The sequence below is a fragment of the Barbatula barbatula genome (genome assembly GCF_947034865.1).
Source record: "Barbatula barbatula genome assembly, chromosome: 8".
Taxonomy (NCBI): domain Eukaryota; kingdom Metazoa; phylum Chordata; class Actinopteri; order Cypriniformes; family Nemacheilidae; genus Barbatula; species Barbatula barbatula.
In genome coordinates this window covers 24,948,020-24,974,707 of record NC_136771.1, presented here as the reverse complement: position 1 = coordinate 24,974,707, position 26,688 = coordinate 24,948,020, and the positions used below count along the sequence as shown (strand labels likewise).

Below are 26,688 nucleotides of genomic sequence, written 5' to 3'. Positions count from 1 at the left end.
GAAACACCGGGCCTCTTACCATAAGGGTTACTTGCATGTGCTCCACTATATTCTACCACTACAAACCCTATCAATGGCATCAGTTTCATCTCATCAGTTCATCAGAAGCTTAAGCCATTCTAAACGTAATGGAGGCCTGCTAGTGTGTGAAAGTGTGCATGCGTAAAAGTCAATCCTTAGTTGAGATCGCAATCACAAATATTTTTCCTGCTGTGGCGATGCCACATGTCCCTGCTACTGTGGCGAAGGACGGAACACAGAACGGTTCTGCGTTACACAAATAGGAATAACAGTAGCATCAGTTCAGACCCGAGTTGGATATTAAAACAAGCAGGTGGACCAGGAGACGTTTGCAAGCAGGACTTCAAAGGACATAGAAGTGTTTCTGGAGGTATGTGATGAACAAACACACACACACGCTATATCAGTGTATTACACAGAACAGCTCTCACAGCAGATGTTAAAGTTAGGGATGGAATCGGTGACGGTAGCTTTTCAGTTATCTTTTAGAATGCGTGTAGCTGAATCTTTACAGCAGTAAACAGGTGTGGGAATCACAGGGTGCCTTACGCTACGATACGGATCGCGATACCTATAATATCATGATGCGCGGATACTGCGATAATCGATACGTTGTTTGGCAGTTCTATAACGATACATCACAGTATTTGCCTAGCTATAAAAACAAAATGCTCATGAAAAGGTTAAGCGCAACATCTTTATTCAAGTCCAAATATTTATAACATATTACCAACACAAGTTACATTTCAAGTAAATTAAACATTTTATGCTTGAATCTTTGTAAACTAACACTTTAAAATTTATTTATATTGGCACATTTCTAAATTTAATAGCCACTTATTTAAACCTGGGAACATCTTCGTATTTACCAGTTTAAATAAAATAAAACTTGTATTAAATCTAAGCACATTAACATTCATTCACAAATATGCATGGAGCATACTTTTTAACACACAATTCTAAACTATTTCTCAGACTACTTTGTTCATGTTTATAAACATAAATATACACATATTTTAAGTATGTTTTAAAAAACGAATCTGCAAAAATGGACAACTTAAACATGCTTAAACACTTGAAAATCGGCACAAATGTAACAGTCGTCAGCTTTTAGGACCCGGCAAAGGGTGGCATATGGGTGTTACAGGCCATGTGTCTGTAGTGCCACCTAGCATGTTAAACACTCTTGTAAACGCACTCTTACAAACTTGGTATGTATATAGTTCTCATTGACGCAAACAACTTTCGCACCAACACCCATTAGCTGGACCCAACAGGAAGTCAGCTACCTTTTAAATACTCCTCCTAGCCAATTAACATGATGCCAAGACATTGGAGATGGTAAATTGCAAACAGATCTTTGATATCTCGAACAGTGTTGCCATGGCGAGGCAAAACATTTATTATCTACTGCATACATTAAGTGATTTAGATCAAATTTGAGCTTCATGTTTAGTCATGGAGTCTGATCACTGTGATGTATATATGGTGAGTCCGGTGGTATAGCGCCGCCATCTGGCAACAAGTATGTCACTCACAACAGTCTTTGAAATAGTCCTTTTACATTTACATAAAAACTGAAAACTTTATATGCGTTTTGGCTGTTTATTTACATGGCAACAGCGTATACAGTGCATCTGGAAAGTATTCACAGCGCTTCACTTTTTCCACATTTTGTCATGTTACAGCCTTATTCGTAAATGGATTCAATTCATTATTTTCCTCGAAATTCTGAAAACAATACCCCATAATGACAATGTGAACGAAGTTTGTTTGAAATCTTTGCAAATTTATTAAAAAATTTAAACGAGAAAAGCACATGTACATAAGTATTCACAGCCTTTGCCATGACACTCAAAATTGAGCTTAGGTACATCCTGTTTCCACTGATCTTCCTTGAGATGTTTCTACAACTTGACTGGAGTCCACCTGTGGTCAATTCAGTGGATTGGATATGATTTGGAAAGGCACACACCTGTGTAACTCTTTATAAGGTCCCACAGTTAACAGTGCATGTCAGAGCACAAACCAAGCCATGAACTCCAAGGAATTGTCTGTAGACCTCCGAGACAGGATTGTATCGAGAGATCTGGGGAAGGGTACAGAAACATTTCTGCAGCATTGAAGGTCCCAATAAGCACTGTGGCCTCCATCATCCGTAAATGGAAGAAGTCAGGACTCTTCCTAGAGCCGGCTAAACTGAGCAATCGGGGGATAAGGGCCTTAGTCAGGGAGGTGACCAAGAACCCCGATGGTCACTCTGACAGAGTTCCAGCATGTCTCTGTGGAGAGCGGAAAACCTTCCAGAAGAACAACCATCTCTGCAGCACTCCACCAATCAGGCCTGTATGGCAGAGTAGCCAGACGGAAGCCACTTCTCAGGAAAAGGCACATGACAGCCCGCCTGGAGTTTTCCAAAAGGCACATGAAGGACTCTCAGACCACGAGAAACAAAATTCTCTGGTCTGATGAAACAAAGATTGAACTCTTTGGTCTGAATGGCAAGCGTCATGTCTGGAGGAAACCAGGCACCGCTCATCACCTGGCCAATACCATCCCTACAGTGAAGCATGGTGGTGGCAGCATCATGCTGTGGGGATGTTTTTCAGCGGCAGGAACTGGGAGACTAGGCAGGATCGTGGGAAAGATGAATGCAGCAATGTACGGAGACATCCTCGATGAAAACCTCCTCCAGAGCGCTCTGGACCTCAGACTGGGGCGAAGGTTCATCTTCCAACAGGACAATGACCCTAATCACACAGCCAAGATAACAAAGGAGTGTCTACAGGACAACTCTGTGAATATCCTTGAGTGGCCCAGCCCTAGACCAGACGTGAACATCTCTGGAGAGATCTGAAAATGCGTGTGCATCTACGCTCCCCATCCAACCTGATGGAGCTTGAGAGATCTTGCAAAGACAAATGGGAGAAACTGCCCAAGAATATTTGTGACAAGCTTGTAGCATCATACTCAACAAGACTTGAGGCTGTAATTGGTGTCAAAGGTGCTTCAACAAAGTATTGAGCAAAGGCTGTGAAATGTACATGTGCTTTTTTATTTGTAATACATTTGCAAAGATTTCAAACAAACTTCTTTGACATTGTCATTTTGTTTCCGGATGCACTGTATAGCTGATATTAAATTGTAAAAGATTTTGTGATATCTTGAATATTGTTGCCATGGTAATGCGTCACACTTTAATACTATATTTGGTGATTTTAAGGCTTTAGGTATTCTTACAATGCCGTCAAACTCAATAGGCATAGACAACAGGTTACAAAGGAGAGGAAGATGCTAAATTACAAAAAAAAAAAAAATCTTGGATGATGTTGCCATGGTGGTACGGCATATGGCAATAAAGGGATGGATCAGTAGTGCACCGTAGATGAGGTTCGCTGCTTCTGCACAGTATGCGTACTGCACACAGAGTTCGAAGCAGGCGGTCTGTTTGTGTGAATGAAGGTCGGAAGAGGTTATTAACACTGTCATGTTTGTTTCAGATGAGAGCGGTGATTCATGTTGTGATGGAGAAACGGCCTCTACATCAAAACAGCGACTGACAGCACAAACTCTTTCCTGCATCACCTGTGGAAAGACATTCAGTTCACAGAGACGTTTAGAGACACATGAGAGAAAACACACAGAACAGAAACTCTTCACCTGCAGGAGATGTGACATCAGCTTTCCTACCTTACAAGAGAAGAGACGTCATTTAAACATTCACATAGAGAAGCATCAGTGTGAGATGTGTGAGAAGACTTTCTTCTGCTCTTCTCATCTGAAAGTTCACATGAGGACACACACTGGAGAAAAGCCTTACCACTGCAGTGAATGTGACAAATATTTCAGCAGCAAAACATATCTTGTCATGCATAAGAGAATTCACACAGGAGAAAAAATTTACAAGTGTCCTCACTGTGAGAAGAGATCTTATACTCCATCCAATCTGAGGAAACACATGCGTCTCCACACCAATGAGAAACCGTATCAGTGCAGTGAATGTGGAAAAACCTTTACTCAGTCAAGTTCTCTGAAGTCCCACCAGAGAACACACTCTAATGAGAAACTCTATCAGTGTTCACACTGTGATAAACGCTTCAATCACAGATCTCAGCTGATTTGTCATGAGAGAATTCACACTGGAGAGAAACCTTACCTCTGCTCTCACTGCGGAAAGAGCTTTTCTCATCCAAGTTCTTTCAAAGATCATCAGCGAGTTCACACTGGAGAGAAACCTTTTCACTGCACTGTTTGTGGGAAGAGTTTCAGTCGACGTGACAATTTAGTGACGCACAAGAGAACTCACACTGGAGAAAAACCTTACAAATGTTCTCAGTGTGACAAGACGTTTACTCAAAGGGTTCTCTTGAGAATTCATCAGAGAGTTCACACTGGAGAGAAACCCACCACTGCTCCATCAGCGGCATGTTCTAAACCTCTGAAAAATACTACAACTGATACTGATGGCAAAAACACCAGTCTCATGTTAGAACATCTGGAAAAGCCCATACAAACTTTGAAATTATAAGTCTTGTTTTCTCTTTACTGTGATTTACTAACAGCAGCTCTTTATGTCTCAAAATTCTTAGATTAGATTTAAGGAACGAATCGGATTTCTCTCACTCAGAACAGTTGATATGCTGTGAGGTTCTGATGGACTCCAGCAGATGTTAATACTGAACACATCATGGATTCACTTTCACTGGATCATTCATGACAGTTTAACAATGAGACTGTTGTACATTTTTACTACATTTCTGATTCTGTCATTCTAGTTAGTGATATAAATCACATTCTGCATTAAAATGTATATTAACTCTGGTGAATTGTCTGCTGTCTTTTGTCTTGTGAGGCACCCAGGGACACAAACTTGACGTTGTACATTTTCAGAGCAGAAAAACTATGATGTATTTACTTCACGGTGGCTTGTTATTTGGTGTAAGATTTATTTGGCCAGAGTCATAGCGTGACCAAGAGCCTAAATGCATGAGAGATGGCGACATCTAATCAAAACACAAATAACCGGCTTAAATATTGGATTATTCAAATTAAATAATGGGACAGCCACGATTATGATTGGTTTTGTGGTCCAGGGTCACATTTGTTATCTTCGTCAGTATAGGGAGGCTCAGACATGACGTTTTTTTATGCATAACCCAGGAAGCAAGTTAGCATTTTAGGACTTCTGGTTCCATCTCTCCAAAGTCTTTGAGTTGTTTTTAACGGGTTCTTGGTAAATCGCCCGAAATAAGGTCTGGTAAACAAAACCTCAAAATATTTTCACTTTTATTTTATGACACAAAACACACAAATAATAACCAGCTTGTGATTTTTAAGGCCTTATTGTTTCTTAAAACGAGGGTTGCTAACAAGTTGCTAAAAGTGACTACTTTCTTTGGTGGGGAGGTTAGACATCATTGTGCATAAAAGGTTTACAAATAATGCAACATGGCACAAATCTCTTAAAATTAAGAGAAATATCCATATTGACAGCGCTATTAACATTGATGTCTAGGTTCTGTTATTCCTCCGGTCCAGGTCAACAAGAGACTTGTTTTTCCGCTAAATGACGGTGACAAAAGGTCCTGCCCATAGGAGACTGTATCCTATTAGCTGCAAATGGAAAAAACTGTGTTCATCACAGGAACTTACTGGGACTGCTCCATTTGCCAAAAAAAACCCTCTCGTTCGCCTGCAGCGGATGTTAGACATTATTGTAAATAGCGCTGTCAATATTGATATTTCTCTTGAACAAACGCATGGATTTGCTTCAGAGGACATTTGCTGACACCACAGAGCCGTGTCAAGCCATTCATTGATCGATGGATGCACTTTTTAGAGCTTCCAAAAGTAAAATGATATGTGGTATTATAACTCCGACTGCATTCTTTTTCAAGAAGAAATACATACTCCGTTAGGATGCCTTAAGGGGGAGTAAAACATGGGGACATTTTTATCTTGCCTGAATTATCCCTTTAAGTGTAGTCCGTTTATAGCACAGAGTTGTCTTTTTACTTCTGCCGATTGTATTTCGGCTTCAAAAGTAACAAATGTGGTGTTGATTTGTAAAGATTATCTTGATAGACAAAACATGCAAACATCATAAATCTTTGTTAATCGCAGAGCTTTTATTTTGTGATCTTCCAAAAATCTATGGAAAAATTCATAGGCTTTCGATCAAGGGGACCAGCACAGTGCTTACTTCCGGGTTAGCCTACAAAAATACGTCATCTCTGAGGTACTGGATTGTGTTGTCTCCAGTCCAGCAGGAGGCGCTCTGCAGTTCTTTTGTCCACTGATATAAACCACTAAAGAAAGAAAAAAGCAAGTTGCTCCTAAGGGGGTGATTTAACGGTGTTTCATGCAATCTGACTTGTTAACAACGAGAATATGTACACGATGACAGCTTTATTGGGCAATATGCTGTGTTAAAAGATAGTTAGAAACGGGTCTGAAGTTACAACACCAAAATTATGCGATGGCATCATGAATATGTATGAGGTAATCCACCCCCACTGTTTTATAAAATCCTAGCAGAAACACTATAGATTATTGTTGTAAATGTCCCGTTTGGACAGTGTGTGCAGTTTTCAAAGAGTTCAATTAAAAGTTCATCTGTCAAATGTTCATGTGTAAACTAGGCAAGTCATATCAAACTATCGTATCAATTCGAAAACATTTACGAGGTATCAGAAATATCGAATTGCTTGCGGAGAATATTTGGACGGCATAGTATCGTGATGAAATGTGCGACTTACACCCCTAGTATTTATGTGCTCGATACACTCCTCCAAGGTTCGTATAGGTTTCGGAAAGTTTTTTTAAAAACAACTTTTCTTAGGCCCTTATAGAGAAATTCTCCTGTAAAAGCTAAAGAAACAGCCCGCCCACACGTCAAATGATGAGCGAGGACGACCCGCCTACAATCAAGATTGGCTGCACTGCAGCTCGTTACTCTTGCGATAGTGAAGTTGAGTTTTTTTTTTTTTCACGGCATTTCAGTGATGGATGTTATATAAATGGTGGATATTACGCTGGATTTGGAGATTGTTTGAAACAAATAGATGGAGCGGTTCAAGCTCTTAAAGATGCCAGACATGAACTGCATGCGGTAAGTCAAACTGAGTCCTATGTCTGTGTTTTGTTGGCAATGTGCTGTAGTGCTGAACCTCCCTCCGCACGTGTCATATATCTTCTGAAATCATCGTACAGCTGTATCTGTGTTTTAGAAATAGATTAAACTAAAGACTATGTGCCATACTATTCTTCAAGTACTCATGGTTAACATGAAATGTGCAGAAACTGTCAGAGACATGGCCGCTTTAAATATTTTTATGTTAATACAATGTAAATCTTTGGGGCGGGGGTCCTGCACAGAAATTAATGATCACATGACTATTCTTAAATCTGTGGCACACAGAAGCTGTGGATCAGTAGTGCACTGCAGATGTGGTATATGTGAAAACACAATTGTGTCTGCTGGTTCTGCACCACAAACATACAACAAACAGATTCTTCCGTTAATCCTCTTTTGTTCTGTGTTTACAGTTGTACATGTTGAAAGATTTTTATACGGTCATGTTTGTTTTAGATGAGAGCGGTGATTCATGTTGTGATGGAGAAACGGCCTCTACATCAAAACACACAGAACAGAAACTCTTCACCTGCAGGAGATGTGACATCAGCTTTCCTACCTTACAAGAGAAGAGACGTCATTCACAAGAGCACAGAGACAAGAAGCCCTATGAGAAGAAACAGTTTCACTGTGAGCAGTGTGAGAGGATCTTTCTCTACTCGACTAGTCTGAAACGTCACATGAGGACACACGGTGAAGTAAAGTCTTTCCACTGCAGTGAATGTGACAAATGTTTCAGCCACAAAGCTCAACTTGTTCTTCATCAGAGAACTCACACGGGAGAAAAACCATACGTGTGTCCTCACTGTGGGTGGAGATTTAGTGATGGAAGCAATCTGAAGCAACATGTGCGTTTACACACCAATGAGAAACCGTATCAGTGCAGTGAATGTGGAAAAACCTTTACTCAGTCAAGTTCTCTGAAGTCCCACCAGAGAACACACTCTAATGAGAAACTCTATCAGTGTTCACACTGTGATAAACGCTTCAATCACAAACATCATCTGATATGTCATGAGAGAATTCACACTGGAGAGAAACCTTACCTCTGCTCTCACTGCGGAAAGAGCTTTTCTCATCCAAGTTCTTTCAAAGATCATCAGCGAGTTCACACTGGAGAGAAACCTCATCACTGCACTGTTTGTGGGAAGAGTTTCAGTCGACGTGACATTTTAGTGACGCACAAGAGAACTCACACTGGAGAAAAACCTTACAAATGTTCTCAGTGTGACAAGACGTTTACTCAAAGGGTTCTCTTGAGAATTCATCAGAGAGTTCACACTGGAGAGAAACCCACCACTGCTCCATCAGCGGCATGTTCTAAACCTCTGAAAAATACTACAACTGATACTGATGGCAAAAACACCAGTCTCATGTTAGAACATCTGGAAAAGCCCATACAAACTTTGAAATTATAAGTCTTGTTTTCTCTTTACTGTGATTTACTAACAGCAGCTCTTTATGTCTCAAAATTCTTAGATTAGATTTAAGGAACGAATCGGATTTCTCTCACTCAGAACAGTTGATATGCTGTGAGGTTCTGATGGACTCCAGCAGATGTTAATACTGAACACATCATGGATTCACTTTCACTGGATCATTCATGACAGTTTAACAATGAGACTGTTGTACATTTTTACTACATTTCTGATTCTGTCATTCTAGTTAGTGATATAAATCACATTCTGCATTAAAATGTATATTAACTCTGGTGAATTGTCTGCTGTCTTTTGTCTTGTGAGGCACCCAGGGACACAAACTTGACGTTGTACATTTTCAGAGCAGAAAAACTATGATGTATTTACTTCACGGTGGCTTGTTATTTGGTGTAAGATTTATTTGGCCAGAGTCATAGCGTGACCAAGAGCCTAAATGCATGAGAGATGGCGACATCTAATCAAAACACAAATAACCGGCTTAAATATTGGATTATTCAAATTAAATAATGGGACAGCCACGATTATGATTGGTTTTGTGGTCCAGGGTCACATTTGTTATCTTCGTCAGTATAGGGAGGCTCAGACATGACGTTTTTTTATGCATAACCCAGGAAGCAAGTTAGCATTTTAGGACTTCTGGTTCCATCTCTCCAAAGTCTTTGAGTTGTTTTTAACGGGTTCTTGGTAAATTATAAATAAAAAAAAATATCGAATTGCTTGCTGAAAATATCGGTACAGCATTGTATCGTCATGAAGTGTGCGATTTACACCACTGGTATTTATGTGGTCTATACACTCCTCCAAGCTTCTTATAGGTTTCGGAAAGTTTTTTAAAAACAACTTTTCTTAGGCCTTTATCTGGCAATTCTTCTGTAAAAGCGAAAGAAATAGCCCGCCCACGCGTCAAATGACGAGCGAGGACGACCCACCTACCATCAACATTGGCTGCCCTGCGTCAAGATTGGCTGCGCTGCAGCTCATTACTCTTGCGATAGTGAAGTTGAGGTGTGTTTGTTTGTTCACATAATTTCAGTGATGGATGTTATGTTAATACAATGTAAATCTTTGGGGCGGGGGTCCTGCACAGAAATTAATGATCACATGACTATTCTTAAATCTGTGGCACACAGAAGCTGTGGATCAGTAGTGCACTGCAGATGTGGTATATGTGAAAACACAATTGTGTCTGCTGGTTCTGCACCACAAACATACAACAAACAGATTCTTCCGTTAATCCTCTTTTGTTCTGTGTTTACAGTTGTACATGTTGAAAGATTTTTATACGGTCATGTTTGTTTCAGATGAGAGCGGTGATTCATGTTGTGATGGAGAAACGGCCTCTACATCAAAACACACAGAACAGAAACTCTTCACCTGCAGGAGATGTGACATCAGCTTTCCTACCTTACAAGAGAAGAGACGTCATTCACAAGAGCACAGAGACAAGAAGCCCTATGAGAAGAAACAGTTTCACTGTGAGCAGTGTGAGAGGATCTTTCTCTACTCGACTAGTCTGAAACGTCACATGAGGACACACGGTGAAGTAAAGTCTTTCCACTGCAGTGAATGTGACAAATGTTTCAGCCGCAAAGCTCAACTTGTTCTTCATCAGAGAACTCACACGGGAGAAAAACCATACGTGTGTCCTCACTGTGGGTGGAGATTTAGTGATGGAAGCAATCTGAAGCAACATGTGCGTTTACACACCAATGAGAAACCGTATCAGTGCAGTGAATGTGGAAAAACCTTTACTCAGTCAAGTTCTCTAAAGTCCCACCAGAGAACACACTCTAATGAGAAACTCTATCAGTGTTCACACTGTGATAAACGCTTCAATCACAAACCTCATCTGATTTGTCATGAGAGAATTCACACTGGAGAGAAACCTTACCTCTGCTCTCACTGCGGAAAGAGCTTTTCTGTGTTAGGCACTTTAAAAGATCATCAGCGAGTTCACACTGGAGAGAAACCTTATCACTGCACTGTTTGTGGGAAGAGTTTCAGTCGACGTGACATTTTAGTGACGCACAAGAGAACTCACACTGGAGAAAAACCTTACAAATGTTCTCAGTGTGACAAGACGTTTACTCAAAGGGTTCTCTTGAGAATTCATCAGAGAGTTCACACTGGAGAGAAACCCACCACTGCTCCATCAGCGGCATGTTCTAAACCTCTGAAAAATACTACAACTGATACTGATGGCAAAAACACCAGTCTCATGTTAGAACATCTGGAAAAGCCCATACAAACTTTGAAATTATAAGTCTTGTTTTCTCTTTACTGTGATTTACTAACAGCAGCTCTTTATGTCTCAAAATTCTTAGATTAGATTTAAGGAACGAATCGGATTTCTCTCACTCAGAACAGTTGATATGCTGTGAGGTTCTGATGGACTCCAGCAGATGTTAATACTGAACACATCATGGATTCACTTTCACTGGATCATTCATGACAGTTTAACAATGAGACTGTTGTACATTTTTACTACATTTCTGATTCTGTCATTCTAGTTAGTGATATAAATCACATTCTGCATTAAAATGTATATTAACTCTGGTGAATTGTCTGCTGTCTTTTGTCTTGTGAGGCATCCAGGGACACAAACTTGACGTTGACGTTGTACATTTTCACAGAAAACTGCTTTTCTTCTCAAGGGAAATGAGTTTGACTATTATTTTACTTTCTTTTTATGTACTGTTCAGTTAGTTAAGTATGAAGGTTTAGTCATGAACTATTTTCAATTCCTATTTTTAACAAAAAAAACTGCAGTTTTAATGAATAAAGCAATATTTGTAGCAATAGCCAACAAAACATTCTATGGGTAAAATCTTTAAATTTTTATTTTATTACAAAAATCATTAGGATATTAAGTAAATAGGATGTTCCGTGAAGATATTTTGTCTATTTCTTCCGTCAATATATTAATTTTTGTGCATGGATGCAGCAAAATCATGAACAAAAATGGCTGGAAAAACCTACAAACATCGCTCGCTGCTGCCCGATGTTTGGGAATTACCCACTCAAACTTGGTATTCATGAAAGATTTGAATTTCTACTCTCCACAACGTCATGACAGCGGTAAACCAATGTTACAGGCAAGCATTCTTCCAAATATCTTTCTCTGTGTTCATCAGAACAAAGACATTTATACAGATTTGGAACAACTTTAAGAGTAAATGATGACAGAATTTTCATTTTTGGGTGAACTGTCACTTTAAAACCCAAAAATGGCTTTTCTCCGTTTCCAAGGTGTGCGTTAAAACCGTTTCATGAACGGTAGTTCCAGTCATTTTTATCAATGTTTAAAATTACAAAAATAACTGTAATTTTCACCTGTCTGGTCAAAAAATGACACTGCAAACGTCAGTAACAGCTTTAACTTGGCAAATGACCATGATATAAGCACCATAATCAATGGCTAGCAGTGTAGCACTCTGCAGAGGCAACCGTTGAGGTTTACCCCAAATTAAAATTCTGTCATCATTTACTAACCATCAGTTTGTTCCACACCTGTGCAAAATTCTTTATTCTGTTGAACAAAAAGGATGATATTTGTAGGGTCCCGCGGATCCTTAAAAAGTTTTATCTGAATTTCTTTTACATTTAAGGTCATTTAAAGTGTTATTTTTACTTATAGTAGGTCTTAAAATGTTTATTAGACCTTTAGTTAAACATATTTTAATACTTCATTGTTTCAAACTTATTTATTTAAAACATTAGACATTAAGGCATAAAGATATGTCTTATACTTTTGTATTTCCTATAGTAGATTGTTGAATATTACAGCTGTAGAATATTATGGTAACTAACTATCACACTCTATTAACATAGTCTACAGTATTTTTCTTTAGGATTAGCTATGGTTAATTTATACACTAGTATACTTTAATATTTACTGTGGTAAAGCAAAAAAGGTGTTTTTATAGTATGGCAGAAAACACACTGATAAAACACAAGGAGAGAGAGAAGCTAGATGAGCTGGATAAGGAAATTATGAAAAAGGCTTCTGACCTATTTGAGATGTATCTGTTTTGATTCTTTCATTCTTCTGAGTATGTTATACGTGTGTTAAAGGCTGTTTGTTCTGCTGTATACAGTTTTTATAAATTTTTCTTTGTTCAGGACTTAAAAAGTCTTAAATTTGACTTGACAAAGTGTGCAGCAACCCTGATTTGGAAGAATGTCATTAACAAAACAGACGGTAGTCAATGGCGGATGCGATCTGTTTGGTTAAATACATTCTTAAATATTGTGCAATAAAATGTAAATCTTTGGGGCGGGGTCCTGCGCAGAAAGTAATGTTCACATGACTATTGAAGCTGTGGATCAGTAGTGCACTGCAGATGTGGTATATGTGAAAACACAATACCAGTCCACCAGACCACAAACATACAACAAACAGATTATCCGTTAATCCTCTTTTATTCGTTTTTTACAGTTTTACAAGTTGGAAGTGATCTTTATGCTGTCCTGTTTGTTTCAGATGAGAGCGGTGATTCATGTTGTGATGGAGAAACGGCCTCTACATCAAAACAGCGACTGACAGCACAAACTCTTTCCTGCATCACCTGTGGAAAGACATTCAGTTCACAGAGACGTTTAGAGACACATGAGAGAAAACACACAGAACAGAAACTCTTCACCTGCAGGAGATGTGACATCAGCTTTCCTACCTTACAAGAGAAGAGACGTCATTCACAAGAGCACAGAGACGATAAACACTTTCACTGTCAGCAGTGTGGGAAGAATTGTGTCTCCTTCTCTAAGATGAAGATTCACTTGAAGACACACACTGGAGAAAAGCCTTACCACTGCAGTGAATGCGACAAATATTTCAGCAGCAAAACATATCTTGTTATGCATAAGAGAATTCACACAGGGAACAAAGTGTTCAAGTGTCCTCACTGTGAGAAAAGATTTTATACTCCATCCAATCAAAGGAAACACATGCGTGTACACACCAATGAGAAACCGTATCAGTGCAGTGAATGTGGAAAGACTTTCACACAGTCAAGTTCTCTACAGAGACACCAGAGAACACACTCTAATGAGAAACTCTATCAGTGTTCACACTGTGATAAACGTTTTAATCAGAAATATAATCTGATATGTCATGAGAGAATTCACACTGGAGAGAAACCTTACCTCTGCTCTCACTGTGGAAAGAGCTTCTCTCATCCAAGTACTTTCAGAGATCATCAGCGAGTTCACACTGGAGAGAAACCTTTTCACTGCACTGTTTGTGGGAAGAGTTTCAGTCGACTTAACAATTTAAAGACACACAAGAGAACTCACACTGGAGAAAAACCTTATAAATGTTCTCAGTGTGACAAGACGTTTACTCAAAGGGTTCTCTTGAGAATTCATCAGAGAGTTCACACTGGAGAGAAACCCACCCTACACCAGTGACCGATTTGAATGTGAGCTTTATTGATTCGAATTTACGGAGTGCTGCAACCAGAGAGAGATGAGAACACATCAGTTCACTGGATTCACATACGAAAGAATTAATTACAGTTTAGTACATTTCTGATTCTGTCATACTTTTCAGTCACATAAATCGGGCTTCATTTAAATATATATAAAATGTGTTGAATTGTCAATATAAGTGAAATAGTGAATGCTATTGTTTACATGTTTACTAAAAGACTATTGGAACTAGTTTACCATAATAACTTCTTAGTTTCTCTTTAAATTTATTGGAGTTTTTCTGTCTCAATTTGCTAATGAAATAAAAAATTATAATAAATGAATGAGTGAATAAAGATGTTTTGTGCCAAATAATTTGTTTTGGGTATATAATTTCACAATACAGAGGACAGAACTACATAAAACAGACAACAAAGAATAAAAGAAAAGTACACAATAATTAGTGTATCAAAATAAATAATCATTTGTCAATGATACACGTACCAAGGCTGCATATTAAGCAAGATACACATATTTATAACCTAAATCAACATAGGAAATCTGTCTCTTAGATTTGTCAGTCTACCCACTGCAGGCTGCTCTTTAATGTCGGATCATACTGTATAGAAATGACAGCACGCGCCTCCCGCGTTTACATCAGAGCGCGCGCACAACAAACAGAACTGCATCTGACAGGACCGATCGTTTCTCTGAAGTTACACATGTTTTCATGTTATGACTCAACGGCTAAAGGGTTTTGCAAATACACATTTAAAAATGAGATGTTTAGGCCTACTTGTAGTCTGACAGAATGTCTATGGGCAGCAAAACAACGCGCTTTTTATGATGTTTCTCTGAACAGAAGGTTTCTCTGACAGGACATTACATTGTTCAGGTGAGAAAACGTCTCGTATGACTTCTCACTAAATGAACCGCATTTATAGAAATGTCTAAAAGTAATGTTCTTTAGCGGTGCTGTGGTACAATAAAAAAGTAAATGACATCACACAACGTCTGAACGCAGCTGACTGGGATTAGATGAAGTTACAGCACTTTCAGTTGTACTGCAGTCTACCACATGAATGATCAAAGACTGTTCCTGTTCTTAATACTGTGTGCTCCCGACTTGTATGCAAGTGATCCCTATGTGAAAGAACTAAACAAAACGACACAGAAACTCATTTTACCTGCAGCCACTGCATGTCTAAATGCATTGAGCAGATGTGAGGACTTGAGAAGGTGAAGATGCACCGCTGTAGCAGTGTTGAGTGTGATGAGTCTCCAGTCCAGCAGGAGTCGCTCTGCAGCTCTTCAGTCCGCCGATAAACACACTAAAGAAAGAAAGAAAGACAAACATCGAGCGCTGCGTGTTTACATCACTTTGATTTTCTCTCTTTAGTGTTTTCATGAGTGTAAACAGAGTGTTGTGTGTGTGTGTGTGTGTATTTAGTTGATAATCATGACGTCACAGGCGGATGCGATGTGCTCCAGACACACACAGGACTCCGAGCTCAGCCTTAATTCGCTCTGTTATACTGACACAAACCCCACAGACGCTCAGGACACTGTGTGTGACAGTAATCACACCTTGAATCAGGATGAATCTACTGATCAAACCTCCACAGAGTCTCTGGATTCTGTCTGTAACGCTGGAGAACAGCAGATCCTGAACACCAGACCACTGAACATGTGTTCTGTCAGACTGATTGGGACTGATGGGAAAGTGATTAAAACAGAATACACAGCAGAGGAAGATCAAACTGGTGATGATGATGGGGGTGAGGAGGATGATGAAGATGATAGTGAGGAGGATTTTTTACCTTCAGGTATGTTACTTTTAATTGTTTAAATACATTTGACCATAGTGGTGTCACTATTGGTGTTTCAGTAAAGAGGATCTTCTATCACTTATAAGCTTTGACTTGGGAAATGACCATGATATATGCAGGATAATCCACGGTTAGCCATGCATCAAAGGAATTTAATGCACGACGTGGAGGCCAAGAACAACCCGATGCCATTGGTTTGCGGTTAGGTCACCAGTGGGCGTTCCCACTGCTGGTGACTCGCTGCAGGAGCTGATGGTACATTCCCACAGGGTTTCAGCATTTCGAAGGGGTGATGTCATGCGTTGCCGAACTGAATTGTGGGTCTGTCAGCAATGCTTTACTGGCGTTGCTCGTGGCAGAAGTTGAATATTTCTCTACTTTTTAAGCGTCAACTTAAGCGTCAGCCAATAAGATCGCCTTATACAAATAACCTAATGCATGCGCTGGCCCATTAATTCGTGCAAGACCAGAGAACAGTTTGATTGTTGACTAAAGCATGTGCGCACCCATTGCCAACAAAACACAGACATATGACTTAGTTTCACTTACCTCGTGTGGTTCATGTCCAACATCTTTTACCACTCCATCCGGCAACCCCTCCATCTTTCTGTTTCAAACCATCTCCAAATCCAGCATCCCCTTTAAGTATGAGTTCACTGTCAACACAGTACATGTAAACACAAACACATGCAAATAATACAGAATGTCATTTCAAGTTCGTAGAGATTTGAATGCTGTTGAATTTGTTTCAGATGAGAGCAGTGATTCGTGTTCTGAAGGAGAAACGGCTTCGACATCAAAAGAGCACAGGAAGAACATTAGACACAGCGATGAAAAGCCTTTCAACTGCAGTGAATGTGAAAAGTGTTTCAGCACCATACAATATCTTGTGATTCATCAGAGGATTCACACGGGAGAAACAACGTACAAGTGTCCCTACTGTGACAAGAGATTCAACCAACTAGACAATGTAGAGCGACACGTGCGTGTCCACACCAATGAGAGACCGTATCTGTGCGGTGAATGTGGAAAAGGCTTCACACAGTCAAGATGTCTGAAACAGCACCAAAAAATACACTCTGAGAAAGTCTATCAGTGTTCACACTGTGATAAACGCTTCAGTCATAAAAATAATCTGATGCTTCATTTAAGAGTTCACACTGGAGAGAAACCTTACCTCTGCTCTCACTGTGGAAAGAGCTTTTCACAGTCGAGTAATTTCAAAGATCATCTAAGAACTCACACAGGAGAGAAACCTTATCACTGCTCTGATTGTGGAAAGAGCTTTTCCAATTCAAGTGCTTTCAAAGTTCATCAGAGAGTTCACACTAGAGAGAAGCCGTATCCCTGCAATGTTTGTGGGAAGAGTTTTACTCGAAGTGACAATTTAAAGACGCACCAGAGAATTCACACTGGAGAAAAACCTTATAAATGTTCTCAGTGTGACATGGCGTTCACGCAGCGAGTTCTCCTGAAACTCCATCAGAAAGTTCATACAGGAGAGAAACCAGGAAAAACACGACCTGTGAAGAAGACTTGACTTAGACAACGCTTAATAAAAGGTTTTTTCAAATACAATTCACACTTTATGGGATTTTTTACTTTCTCTTCCTAGATGAGAATAAAAAACGAATTAAATGTATATATCAGAACAGGTGGCTGGTGGGGCTCCAGAATGCAGGTTGTGCAAGTTAAACGTATTGTTGTTCTGAAGTTGATTCAGAGTAAATAATCTTATCCATTTGGTTCCTAAATCTAGGAATTTACTTTCTAAAGATGTTCCAGAGTAGCTTGCGTTTCATGTTTAATTCATATTAAGCAAGCGTAACTAAGCTTCAGTGGCTGTGTTTTGAATGCTAATGCAATAGGGATGCACCGATACGATACCTATTTTAACAAACAACTATCGTCCGATAACGATCTTAGTCAATTTTTTCTGTGGTCAATTAATTTGACTGAACATTTAACATTTTAGAAATACAAGAAGACAGCATGACAATCGTCAAAGGTGATTTTTGCTGTATATTTCATTTCATATTTGACTTAACATTGAACCTTTCTTTAATAAACTTAAATAAAGTCTGTTCTGTTGTTATTTAATTATTTTCCTCAGAGAAAAACATTGTATTATTCAGACATGCAACTAATTTTATCGGCCTTTTCATGCTATTGCCGATGGTGTTAAATGGTGTTGGACACAACGAGTTCACCATCCAACTTGGCAAGTCCACTATCACTCCCTCCAAATCAGCCAGGAACCTCAGAGTCATATATGATGAACAGCTGTCCTTCAATGATCACATTGAAAAAGACAAAAAAAGATCATGCCGATATGCCTTATTTAACATTCGCAAGGTTAGACCCTACCTCACTGAGCATGCGGCACAACTCCTTGTCCAGGCCCTGGTCATCTCAAGATTGGACTACTGCAATCCTCTCCTTGCTGGAGATACTTTCACACCCTACTACACTCCTACACCCCATCAAGAACCCTGGGTTCAGCAAACGAGCGGCGCCTTGTAATTAAATTGTAATTAAATCCCTTTCTCGCTCATTCTCCTTCACAACTCCTTCCTGGTGGAACATTCTTCCGGTCAACCACATCTCTCACAACCTTCAAAAAACTACTTAAAACACACCTCTTTGGCGAATACTTGACAGACAAATGAATGAAAAACAAACAAAACGTACACTAACCCTCTTCTCTCAACAGGTGTTGTTCTAGCTTTGGTTGAAACAAGTAACTTTGTATTAGCACCTAATGTACTATTGCTCTTTAATGACATATCGCTTATTGCTCTCTGAACTCTTTGTAAGTCGCTTTGGATAAAAGCATCTGCTAAATGTAAATGTTAAATGAATCCTATATCAGCAGATTATTATCGGTGGCCGATACTACAGTGCATCCCTATATTTCATCATCCTGAATTAGCATTCAAAACCAAATACCTTGTTTTAGTAAAAAAAACACGAAGCTTTTTTAGTGTGGTTATATTGAGTAGTAAACATAGTTTTTAATTGTTCAATATAAAAACATTTTAAACTTTTATTAGATAAGAGATTTTATTAGGAAAGCGGATGTAACTCTTTCACTGGTTAATAATAAAGTTAAATTCTGTGATGAAGTCACTGCAGAACAATCAATTGCAAATCGTTACTCTTCTCCGGCAACAATGTAACATGTGATGCGTCTCAATTTAAAATAAATGTCTGTTCATGATGCTAATATGTATGGTGGGTCGTTTTTTGTTAATGTGCACCTGACAGTGAATTACTACAATAACAGATTTGGATGTACAGTACAGTTATTGATCATTAAATAATAATGTATTGTGAATGTACGCTTCACGTGCCTGGTCTCACCGTTAACTACTTGCACATGGACCACAGAGATGGCAAAGTAGTCCGAGAATTAATTTCCCATTATCACTCAAACTAAATGAAAGTATGAGAAAGTCCTACACTGCACATGAACACACCTGACGTTGTTGCGTGCACGCTTGAACTTCATTTTCAAGAGTTAAATTAGCTACAGACCAAAATATACAGACTGTAAACATGTTTTTCGGCTGTAAAGTTGGTCATTTTAACATGGGACTGTTTGAAGTCATTCTCAGTTTAAGTCACCTCCGTGTTGGCTTCATTAGAGAGATCGGAAAATTATCCATTATGTCACAAATAATAGAAATGAAAGTTGTTTTAAGTAAAGGTGACGCAAAACGTTTATAAAAGACCATTCTGAAAAAAGAGATATTGGGATACAAATAGTACAGGAAGACATTTACATAATATTAAGAGATATATAGGAATTGAAAATGACATGGAGAAAATCGAAGGGAAGGAGTAGTTCTCTTGTGTCTTAGAATAGGACACACAGTACTCAATAAGACACTTTATTTAATAAATAAACACCCAAATGGAATATGTCAAATGTGTAGTCAACAACAATCTGTAAAACATGTCTTAATAGAATGTAAAGTATATGAGAAAGAAAGGAGGGAATACAAAGAATCAGTCGTACAATTGGAATTACAATTAACATATTACATTAAAATATATTCTAAGTGGGGAGTTGAAGGAAGTAAATGAGAAACAGGGTTGATGGAGAGAGTGTAAATAATATATTTTTCTCCTTTATATTATTATTATTATTATTAATAAGTTAAGAGTGACAAAGGTAATTACCAATATTGGATCTACACTCCAGTTCAGAAGGTGGCGGTAATAAACCTATAAACTGGTTTGCCAGTGAAACTCAAGAGCAAGAAGTAGTGACGTCATCATGTCGGTAAGGCTGTGTGTTCCGTGTTGTTTTCACTTCCAAAGGTTGATGATGTGAAGAATCGGTACCATCTTTATTTACACCAGTAAACGTCTCCGAATCACAGCCTGTAAGTCCGATAAAGTCATGTGTGTATTGTCTAGTGAATATTCAGAACACCTTGTTTTATGTGCTGCACCCCTCCGGTCATCTCTGCCCTGATAACAATACATCTGTTTTATGTTCACGTGTAAACATTCACTCAGACATTGAACATTTAGAATAACTTTAAGAAAACATTTAGATATTGTGGGTTTATGCATAAAGACAGTGCTAAAAGTTAAAGTAAATTAACTGTATGTATTCTGAAATGCACCGCTTTATGGCGCGTCTAACGCCTGATTCACACGGGGATTCAGCGTCAACGCTTGGCCGAGGGCGTGGCTGACGCGATCGTCATAGTGTTAACAGCCAATACAAATTTTCCCGGGTCTCGCATGAACGCAATTAGATAGCGATTGCACTGTGTTATTTGCATAAGGAGATCTGATTGGCTGACGCCTGTGTTGGCGAATGAAAAGTTGAAAAATGTTCAACTTAAGACACAAGCAAGGCCAGTGAATCGGGACGCCTGACGTCACCCATTCAAAGTAAATAGGCTTGTTTGAGATGAGCAAAATCTGCGCAGAACCGATCACCGGGGATCACCGCGAGATGCATGCCGGTTAGAAAAGTGTCCGAGTTACGTCCGCCTTGCTCTGACGTCATGCTGACGTGTGCCAAAAACTCTCGTGACGGCGAGGCGGCTGTGTCGGATTGAGCAGTCGAGCGCAGTTGCTCTCCTCCGACTGCGCTGTTCAAAAGCATGATGGGAAACGACTGACTGACGACACAGCTTCAAGCTCATTGGCTGAGAATGTCAACTGATACATTTTCTCTTCATTCTAAGAATTAGATTACGCATCTGTTTATTTATATTTACATGCAAACTAAACAAAAATAAAACACGCCTAGTGAAGTTAAGAATTAGGACATGCGTTTATTTTAAATTTCTCTTCATTAGAATTATTCCTTGTTGTAATTTTCACTTTATTTTGTGTGAATGAATAAATCAATCGATTAAAAATATACATGCAAACATACATATCTAAATGGACTGTTTAGTCATTATGCCTCATCTTTGTGTGGTTTCATCTGAGAAGTGTCTGGGTCTTAAAACAAGGGAAGAAATTCTGAAGAATGTTTGCTACAATACAGCTTTGACTTGTATGGTATGGAAAAATAGTGGCAGAAACCTGCTTGTTATTAAATATGATAAACATTTGTTATGACCTCTGTCTCTCAAAAGCAACTTGCTTTTTACTTCATTTACCATTTGTTTATACAATCCTTGAAAATGTCTTACATGTGTAAGCTGTTTATTTGGACATTATTTGACAGTACATTCAGTGATTATTATTATAACCATCTTCATGTAAAAACAGTGGTATTTCGATTACATCCACTTCGTCTGCGATAAAAAACGCGACCGCGATCTCCTCCATTGTTCACGTTTGCAGGCGAGTAAATAGCGTGATTCAGAAAAGTGTCCGACTACAAATGTCTTTTTTGACTCCTCCCCTTACTGCAGCCTCCTACATTACAGGCGCATCTCAAACAAGCCTAATGAGAATGGTTGATGCTGACGCGTGGCACTAGACCTCGTGAGCTCTGATGTGTCTCGTGAGACCACAATATCTTCACGCAATTGGCATGCATCAGGGAGGTTTCAACGTTCGCGCACAACTCTCGTGTCTGCAGCAAACCGAATTTGTAATAAATCACACACTGTGTCTCAGTGGGAATAGTTGTAAAAGTGCTTGTAGAGCGATTAATCTTGTTCTTCTATGTTGCCGGTTCTGCGGCTTACATTAATGCATTTGGCAGATGCTTTTATCCAAAGCGACTTACATAGCATTATCCTATACATTTATACACAGGTATCTGCAATCCCCTGAGATCCAACACACAACCTTGTGTTGTTAACACAAAGCTCTTAACACTGAGATACAGGAAAGCATGTTCTGGAAACAGGCAGACACATTTTTATTTGCTTCAACTTTGGTTGTAAATTAATTCATATTTCCCTGTTCTCTTAGAGTAGATCTCCGCAGAACATGTCACAACATTGGGTCTCAAAAACGGGGACATCTGTGAAGGTGAAATGTCAGACTGACCCTCCAGAAACGGTAACTTTGAGAAATGAGGTAATCATAAATGTATACAAACCTAGGAAGACCATATTATGGGTTCTTAAATAGTTTATCATAATCTGTTCTGTAGCCACTCAGTTGTGCTGCTAGTAGCTTATAAGAACTACTGAGATGCTCAAAAACCTGTTCTCTTAGACTGAACGGAGTTAACAGGACTTTCTCTTTCAATGTGTCATTCATAGGTTTTGTCTGGTCAAACTTCAGTGTCTGTGAGTGATGGGAGCAGAGATCAGAAATCCAGACACACACAGGACTCCGAGCTCAGCCTCACTTTACTCTGTTATACTGACACAAACCCCACAGACGCTCAGGACACTGTGTGTGACAGTAATCACACCTTGAATCAGGATGAATCTACTGATCAAACCTCCACAGAGTCTCTGGATTCTGTCTGTAACGCTGGAGAACAGCAGATCCTGAACACCAGACCACTGAACATGTGTTCTGTCAGACTGATGGACTGCAGGAAACTGATGGACATCAAAACACAAACCACAGAAGAAGAAGAAGAAGAAGAAGAAGAAGAGACGGATGAAGATGGTGATTTATTTTCTTCACTGAAACTGATGAACAGTGGAAACATAATGTCGATAAAAACTGAACCCCCAGCTGAAGAACATCACACTGATGAGGATGAGAATCATGATGATGCTGTTGGTGGTGATGACGATGATTTTATTCCCTCAGGTATGTTTCTTCTTCTATACTTTGATTATAATGTGATTTAGTATAAAGTGTCTCCGGTCACACCTCAGTTCTGTACTGAAGTGTTACCGGGTCTCGCTTCACTTGCATTATGGTAAAAAATAAAAAATCACAACGCATGGTGTTAGGAGGTTTCAGAACGACATGTGTTTGTAACAGGGTGACCTGTATGCTTTTCTCCTCATTTTAACATTCCTCCTTCATGATGAAACTGTACAGAAATTAATTAATTATTTTTCTTACTGTCTCAAAGTCCAAAAGTTGCTGAATTGTAGGAATTCTCTCAAAATTAAATGAGCTGTTTGTCTGTATCTGCATCTGCATAAACACAAGAGAGATTTTCATGCGGTCGTGTTTCTTTCAGATGAGAATGATGATTCATGTTCTGATGAAGAAATGGCCTCGACATCAGAAGAGGACACAGGGATTTACACAGATGCAAAACCATTCAAGTGTCCTCACTGTGAGAAGAGATTTTCCAGTAAATATAAGGTTAAGATACATGTGCGTTCACACACCAATGAGAGACCGTATCAGTGCAGTGAATGTGGAAAAACCTTTAGGGAATCAAGTTGTCTAAGGTCACACCAACAAATACACACTGGGGAGAAACACTATCAGTGTTCTCACTGTGATAAACGTTTCCGTCAGAGAGGTCATCTGACGCTCCATGAGAGAGTTCACACTGGAGAGAGACCTTACCTCTGCTCTCACTGCGGAAAGAGCTTTGCTTTGTTAGGTACTTTAAAAGATCATCTGAGAACTCACACTGGAGAAAGACCTTATCACTGCAGTATCTGTGGAAAGAGCTTTTCAGCCTCACGTCATTTCAAAGCTCATAGAAGAGTTCACAGTGGAGAAAAGCCTCATCCCTGCGATGTTTGTGGGAAGAGTTTCAGTCGACTTAGCAATTTACGGACGCATCAGAGAATTCACACTGGAGAAAAACCTTATAAATGTCGTCAGTGTGACAAGGCGTTTACTCAAAACGTTCTCCTGAAACTCCATCAGAAAGTTCACACAGGAGAGAAATCCACCCGTCTGTCTGCTAAGAAAGATTCAGAGTCAGCAGATGATCGAGGAACCTGTACAAACAATCAGTCAGAACCGCAGGAAAACCCTTCATAAAACATTTACACAAACACACAATTCACATCAATTCATATTTTATTGCTTTAGTGTGTTTTACTAACAACAGCTCTTTATATCTTTCTAGACACTTAAATTTGATTAAAAACAATTCAGATTTATACATCAGAACAGTTCTGATCGACTCCTGGATCATAATACAGTTTGTAAATGACTGTTGTACATTTTCCTTTATTTTGTCAGTGACATAAACCACAGTCTGCATTAAAATTCGTATTGACTCTGGTTAGGTGAAGGGTCTGATGTCATTTGCTTGAGTCTGAATATATTATTGCTTTTGATTTGTGAGCTGACAGACGGCTTGACAGCTAACAGACAGACGGACGTTATCTGAGTTGACTGTTGAAATGATAAGAGTCGCCCTTTCTGATTCTCCTTTATTCAGCGCTCTGACCATTACAGGGCACCATGATTTGTTAGCATTTTAAAGGAGATTAGTTATCATGAAAAATCTGTAAACAAACAGCAATGAATAAAATTCATTCATTCATTTACTGAGCGTAGACATGTTAGAGATGTACCTGTGCTATCTGGAATCAAATTACTAATTTACGTTCCTAATAGTTTAGTCATTATTATGATTTCCTATCTCAAAAGAATGAAATTTCGACTTATTAACTGATCATTAATAATGAGACACTAATTTTGTAGTTCTCATTACTATGAGTGGAAATGTTCCCAACACGGGTTTCCATTAAAGATTTCAGTTTTTCAGCCAAGCTTTAAGGATTCTTAATCATTTATCTGCGCTGTATTTGTTAAATGGCCCAAAATCAAATGTATGAGTAATTGCTCCATTTTCCAAAAGACACTAATTTGATCAATTTAATTGAGGTCATTTATTTTCTCATGATGTTCTCCACACTCCAATCCAGCAGGTGGCGGTAATGCACCTTTGAAGTTTGACTTGCGAACCACCATCAAACCTCAGAAGAAGAAAAAGAACCGGAAGACAACAAGCGCTTCTGCGTCACAGCGCATCATGTCGAGAAAGCGATGCGTTCTGCGCTGTGAAAGAAAACTGCCGTTATTTTCACTTCCAAAGGTTGATGATGTGAAGATTCGATGGTTACATTTCATTTTTTCTACAAAACCAGAGCAGTTCAACCCAAATCTTTCCTTGTGTGCCCGTCATTTTACTCATGACTGCTTCTCCAATTTCGGTCAGTTCACCGCGGGTTTTAATAAACGCTTGAGTCTGAAGGAAGGGTCGGTACCCACTTTATTTACTCCTGGAAGCGTCTCCGAATCACCATCTGTGAGTTGTGTGTATATGTTCATAATCATTATGCCTAGTTTTGTGTGTCAACTTTCTTATTGTTATAGTTATAATAATCAGCTGTGAACTCTATACAGTTTACATCTGCAAGACATCTCTGAGATGTCTGCTGTCAGACCTCATGTGAACCTCTAGAAGACGTCTGTGAGATGGTTATCATGAACAACAGCTCTTTCTAAGATGTTTAGCAGATGCACAAAAGAAAAAGCAAATGTTGTTTCCGTCATTATTACTAGAACAGATTAAATCACGGTATATAAACAGTGGTAGATAACTTTAAAGGTCCTGGCATATTGTCCACGGTGGTCTTCCCGAACTTGCTCAAGCTCAAGTGTTTTCTCTAATAGCACAGGTATGTCTGTTAGACGTCTGCTTAAGATCTGGAAAACATCTGCTGTGTCAAAACATCTGCTAAACATTTTTAGAGAAGCACTTTTACGTGCATTTTAATTCATCAGCACCTTGCAGACGTCTTCTAGATCTCTTTATGACCTCTGAAAGTAGACGAGACGTATCGAGGAGCTGTAAAGGCAGACATCAAGTAGATGTCTTTCAGATGTATGTGGGCAATAAGAGTGCAGTGTAAACTGGGGTGATCCTCATGAAGTCTTGTTTTCTATGAGATTGTATAACTTCAGTCATCACTTCCTTTTTTCTATGGTTTCTTCACTTGTATTTAAAATGTTTCTGTCAAAATATACTGTCATTTGAGAAAATCTAGTTGGACATATATGTAATGGTTAGAGGCACAACTTCAACTTTTGTTGCAAATGAACTATTTTCCATTTTCTCTTAGAGTACACAACATCAGAACATCTGGTCACAACATTGGGTGTCAAGAACAGGCACATCTGTGGAGGTAGCATGTCAGACTGACCCCGCAGAAACCTTGGCTTTGAAAAATGAGGTCATTTTAAATGTATATTTTGAGAAAATATTTTTTTTACCTTGTATGCAACTTGGAATCCGAAACAAAACGATGAAACGCTTTATTATAGGCAAGTTGATCATAATCAGCCTGTTCTATTGTCATTGACGCGACTCTCTCTTTCAATGGCTCTGGTACGTCACAGTGCGTGCAGACTGTTCAGCTTTACACTTAAATGTGTACGTACTTCTCGGTTACAAACACTTTTATTTGGATGCAGCAGTTGTCATTTCCCTGCCTCTTGGATCAGTGCTTTTGGTTGTACATACAGCAGCGGAAAA

At 39.1% G+C, this 26,688-nt stretch overlaps 4 protein-coding genes across 11 annotated transcripts in view; all 4 read left to right on the top strand.

Moving 5' to 3' along the window:
* LOC306897178 (uncharacterized protein) overlaps positions 1-26,688 on the top strand; it is a 34,042-nt gene that overhangs the window by 4,312 nt on the left and 3,042 nt on the right. For 2 of the 5 annotated variants that reach the window (XM_079461713.1, XM_079461717.1), the window contains exon 4: positions 3,522-5,075. The exons of 1 other annotated variant lie outside the window; for it this stretch is intronic. In XM_079461713.1, coding sequence (XP_079317839.1) covers positions 3,522-4,549 — 1,028 coding nt within the window. In that variant the 3' untranslated portion in view covers positions 4,550-5,075. Of the gene's footprint in view, positions 1-3,521; positions 5,076-25,130; positions 25,459-26,275; positions 26,387-26,688 lie in introns of those variants that run through there. 2 more of the 5 variants (XM_079461715.1, XM_079461716.1) reach the window with 2 other exon arrangements.
* LOC306897232 (uncharacterized protein) lies at positions 7,539-8,861 on the top strand. Its single transcript, XM_079461806.1, has one exon. It carries the CDS (start codon positions 7,576-7,578, stop codon positions 8,572-8,574), a length of 999 nt encoding a protein of 332 aa, XP_079317932.1. The 5' UTR covers positions 7,539-7,575; the 3' UTR covers positions 8,575-8,861.
* LOC306897221 (uncharacterized protein) lies at positions 15,021-19,057 on the top strand. The gene is made up of 2 exons (XM_079461791.1): positions 15,021-15,830; positions 16,586-19,057. Exons 1-2 carry the CDS (start codon positions 15,464-15,466, stop codon positions 17,371-17,373), a joined length of 1,155 nt encoding a protein of 384 aa, XP_079317917.1. The 5' UTR covers positions 15,021-15,463; the 3' UTR covers positions 17,374-19,057.
* Positions 20,081-24,924, top strand: LOC306897211 (uncharacterized protein). Of its 4 annotated transcripts, none has more exons than XM_079461773.1 (4): positions 20,081-20,224; positions 22,233-22,340; positions 22,529-23,033; positions 23,416-24,917. In XM_079461773.1, exons 2-4 carry the CDS (start codon positions 22,251-22,253, stop codon positions 24,177-24,179), a joined length of 1,359 nt encoding a protein of 452 aa, XP_079317899.1. In that variant the 5' UTR covers positions 20,081-20,224; positions 22,233-22,250; the 3' UTR covers positions 24,180-24,917. The 4 variants fall into 4 exon arrangements, with proteins under 4 accessions (XP_079317899.1, XP_079317900.1, XP_079317902.1 ...); XM_079461774.1 differs by having other exon boundaries at positions 20,091-20,224; positions 22,238-22,340; positions 23,416-24,924; XM_079461776.1 differs by having other exon boundaries at positions 20,092-20,224; positions 22,238-22,322; positions 23,416-24,911.

What these genes read in the sequence shown, in the direction of transcription:
- LOC306897232 (XM_079461806.1), top strand. Translation starts at nt 7,576, where the DNA reads ATGTTGAAAGATTTTTATACGGTCATGTTTGTTTTAGATGAGAGCGGT.
- LOC306897211 (XM_079461774.1), top strand. Translation starts at nt 22,251, where the DNA reads ATGTCACAACATTGGGTCTCAAAAACGGGGACATCTGTGAAGGTGAAA. An exon ending in CGGTAACTTTGAGAAATGAG is followed by an intron (nt 22,341 to 22,528) that starts GTAATCATAAAT and finishes TGTCATTCATAG; the next exon opens with GTTTTGTCTGGTCAAACTTC. An exon ending in CGATGATTTTATTCCCTCAG is followed by an intron (nt 23,034 to 23,415) that starts GTATGTTTCTTC and finishes TGTTTCTTTCAG; the next exon opens with ATGAGAATGATGATTCATGT.
- LOC306897221 (XM_079461791.1), top strand. Translation starts at nt 15,464, where the DNA reads ATGACGTCACAGGCGGATGCGATGTGCTCCAGACACACACAGGACTCC. An exon ending in GGAGGATTTTTTACCTTCAG is followed by an intron (nt 15,831 to 16,585) that starts GTATGTTACTTT and finishes AATTTGTTTCAG; the next exon opens with ATGAGAGCAGTGATTCGTGT.